At 50.7% G+C, this 3238-nt stretch overlaps 1 protein-coding gene across 1 annotated transcript; it reads right to left on the bottom strand.

Moving 5' to 3' along the window:
• Nucleotides 1-2001: 2001 nt before the first annotated feature.
• On the bottom strand, nucleotides 2002-3238 carry LOC138759465 (myeloid-associated differentiation marker-like protein 2). Its single transcript, XM_069929929.1, has one exon. It carries the CDS (start codon nucleotides 2995-2997, stop codon nucleotides 2068-2070), a length of 930 nt encoding a protein of 309 aa, XP_069786030.1. The 5' UTR covers nucleotides 2998-3238; the 3' UTR covers nucleotides 2002-2067.

The following is a 3238-nucleotide window of genomic DNA, read 5'->3' as shown; positions in this document are numbered from 1 at the left end:
AAAACATTTTGTGATTTTAGTCCGTGGCCCCCCTTTAAATGTACTGCAGCCCTGGGGGGGGGGGGGGGGGGTGGAGGGTATGGCACCAGCGGGAATGGCTAATTTAAAACATTCATCAGTGCCCCTGTATACGCACAGGTCATTTCCAAACATTTTACACATAAAATGCATGTCAGAAAGGGCCAGAATTTTAAAACAACAAATTTGGAAAATTTAATACATCACTCTATATATCTGAGGGGTGTTGGGGGCAGAGGCACAGACAATGACAGCAATATTTTATGTTAGCTAATGAATAGATGCAAACATACTCACCCTGTATCATTAGTGAAATGGGTGCATGTCCTTCAAATAACATGGCAGATTTAAATTCCTGCATACACCACTGGATGCCAAAGGGGGACTAAAATAGAGCAGGCTGGTCCAATGGATGAAACAAACCCTTTCAAAATTTTTATATGAAGAATACTACATTTGTAACGGGGCACCACTGCTAGATTTGATTCTAGTCATCAACATGTTAAAAGAATGAAAAAGAATGGCACAGGTGAATGGGCTATTACGACTATATTTTTAGGAGTTATGTTAAGCCTGTTGAGCCTGCTCTGCCATGCAATGAGATCATGGCTAACTATGAATATTGTGCGTGGTTTAATTTCTACATTTAAACAATGTTATTGACCAATTGAAGAAGCAGCAACAAAGAATGACCAGAATGATAACAGACTGAGAGGTTGGAACTGTCAGAAAAGATGATGCAAGCTGCTGTTCGTTTTGCTTGACAATACGAGATTGATGGAAATCTTTATGATAATTAAAAACATAGTGGACCGAGAGATGGGTGCGACCAGAACTAGAACTAGGGCTCATTAAAAATAACATAGTCACTAAATAAAACATTTAGGAATTGAGGAGAAATGGCTTTGCCCAGAGTTCAGAGCTTATAGCCATAGAGCAATGGGTCATACATTCAAGGTGAAGTAGAGTGAACAAATGAGGGAAAAGAGAAGAGAGAAAAATATGCTGAAAGGGTGAAGAGGTGGGAGATTTGTGGAGCTTGAAACTGGCTTGCACCTTGAGAGTCAATCAATTGATTATGTCTTGAAAATACTTCATAAGATCAAACTAAGACCATAACAATGAACACCTACAATGCTTTAGGCTGCCCATCGGTGAAGTGGTCATGGTGCTGCAGACAGAACACACGGTTAAAGATGTATGAACATTTCTAGCAGTTTCTGTTAATTATTCCTTTACTTCTCCTTTCTGGTTCTTGTGAATACTCTACTGTACTGTTCAGATCCAAAATAACAAAGGAAATTCTTCCCTTTCACGCCACCCTGTCCACCACACAGAAGCAGCCACGAATGAGCAGACAATGCTGGAATGGCAGATAACGTCCAAGTCAGGAGGAGGGGCATTCGGCCCAGCATGCCTGCTGTACCAGCCAGTCTGATCCCAGTTAGCAGGCTATGGGTGACTCAACGTTTCCAACGTCCAATGCTGATGCTCAAACCTTCTTTTGGTGTACTGCAGCCAAAGCAGTAGATGGGCCCCTCGCGGTCAAAGCAGTAGATGGGCCAGACGATGGAAGCGCTCAGATCGCGCAAGGTGGCCAGGAAGGTGTGGCTGAACCAGCCTCAAAATGGGTCATACTTGGCCTTGCAAACCAGCGATGAAATACCCTCCACCTGAAACATTAACCCCAGCTTCCTTGCCCACAGATACCGAGTTTTCCAGCATTCTCTGTTTATCTTTCAGATTCATTATCATCCTACTGCACAGAAACAACCAGGCGCTTCTCGGACGCCAGTGCACACAGACTCCAGCATTCTGGTGATAGATCAGACTTCTGCTCATCGCTTCGGCTTTGCACCGAAAGCAGGCGCGTTTATCTTTGAAAGCAATAAATTAACTCGGTTCCCAACACACACACATCGAGTGAGATAACCGCTTTCAAAACAGCATGGAAAGGGGGGGGGGGGGGGGGGGGGGGGTTGCTCGTGGTGTGGCACAGGCAGGCAGCGCAATCGTTGGCATGGGGGGGTCGCGTCCAACAAGGGTTGCTCAGGCCCGTGCCACGTACAGGAGTCTCTGGGAGAACACCAGGTCGCTGACGTACAGGGCGAGGTTGACATAGGTGAAGGTGGCGACAATGACCTGGTTGTCCCAGGGACAGTGTCCCCAGCGGCAGTTTGCCGGCCGCTCCATGGAACCGTACTCGCGGTCAAAGCAGTAGATGGGCCAGACGATGGAAGCGCTCAGGTAGAGCAAAGTGGCCAGGAAGGTGTGCAGGACGACAGCTCTCTCCAAGGGCCAGTGCACGGCGGCCGCCCTGCCCGACACGTTCAAGCCGATGACCAGCACGGCGAGAAGAAAGCAGAGGGCGTAGACCGCCACGCACCACTGAGTGGCCGGGTAGCGGCCGGACTCGCTGCCGCTGTACAAGGCGCCGAAGATGAGGCACGCCACATAGGCTTGCACCACTTTGAGCAGCCCGGGCGTGGTGGACATGTAGCCGGCTAGGTGGCCCGGTCTGGCCCGGGTCAAGTGCACCTCCGCGCCGTAGGCGACGCAGGCCACGGCCGAGCAGACGCTGGCGGAGATCCTGAAGTCTCGGGAACGGCACTCTTGACACTCCAGGCGCACGAAGTACAGGGGGAAGATCACGGCAGCCGTCAGCTCCAGGAGAGCGGCCAGGAGCGCCGAGGAGACGGTGAGGTTGCTCCACGAGAGGCTCAGACAGTCGTGCAGGCGGGTGAACTCGAAGCAGAGGACGAGCGAGCTGAGAGCCAGGCAGAAACCCCAGGCGAACATGCAGAAGTGGCCGGCGGCTCCTGTCCAGCCGCCGTCGTGGACGACCAGGCTGAGGGCAATGCAGCTGGACACACACTGCAAGAGGCGCACCAGGCCCAGTGGCGACAGCACGGCCGTGGGGTTCAGCGGAGCTCCCCGCGGCTCCAGGCTGCTGACCGCCGCGCTCGGGGCCGCCAACATTGCGGCAACAGCCGTCCAGTCCTGGCCGCGGGTCGGCTCGGCAGGGGTGGTGGGCTATAAATAGACGGGCGAGGATTCACACCCCAACCCTGGTGCATCAGCGGATTGCATTTTTTTTTACAATGCAGGGTTTATTCTCTTAGATTTTGCACAATGACATAGGCACATAAATTCATACTTACTGACGCTGAACCAATAGTAAACTAATTAAGAGACAAAAAATGCATTTATAGATAGATAA

The sequence above is a fragment of the Narcine bancroftii genome, chromosome 3 (assembly GCF_036971445.1).
Source record: "Narcine bancroftii isolate sNarBan1 chromosome 3, sNarBan1.hap1, whole genome shotgun sequence".
NCBI classification, from domain to species: Eukaryota; Metazoa; Chordata; class Chondrichthyes; order Torpediniformes; family Narcinidae; genus Narcine; species Narcine bancroftii.
The sequence above is the reverse complement of the archived record's forward strand: the minus strand, read 5'-3'. Positions and strand labels throughout refer to the sequence as shown.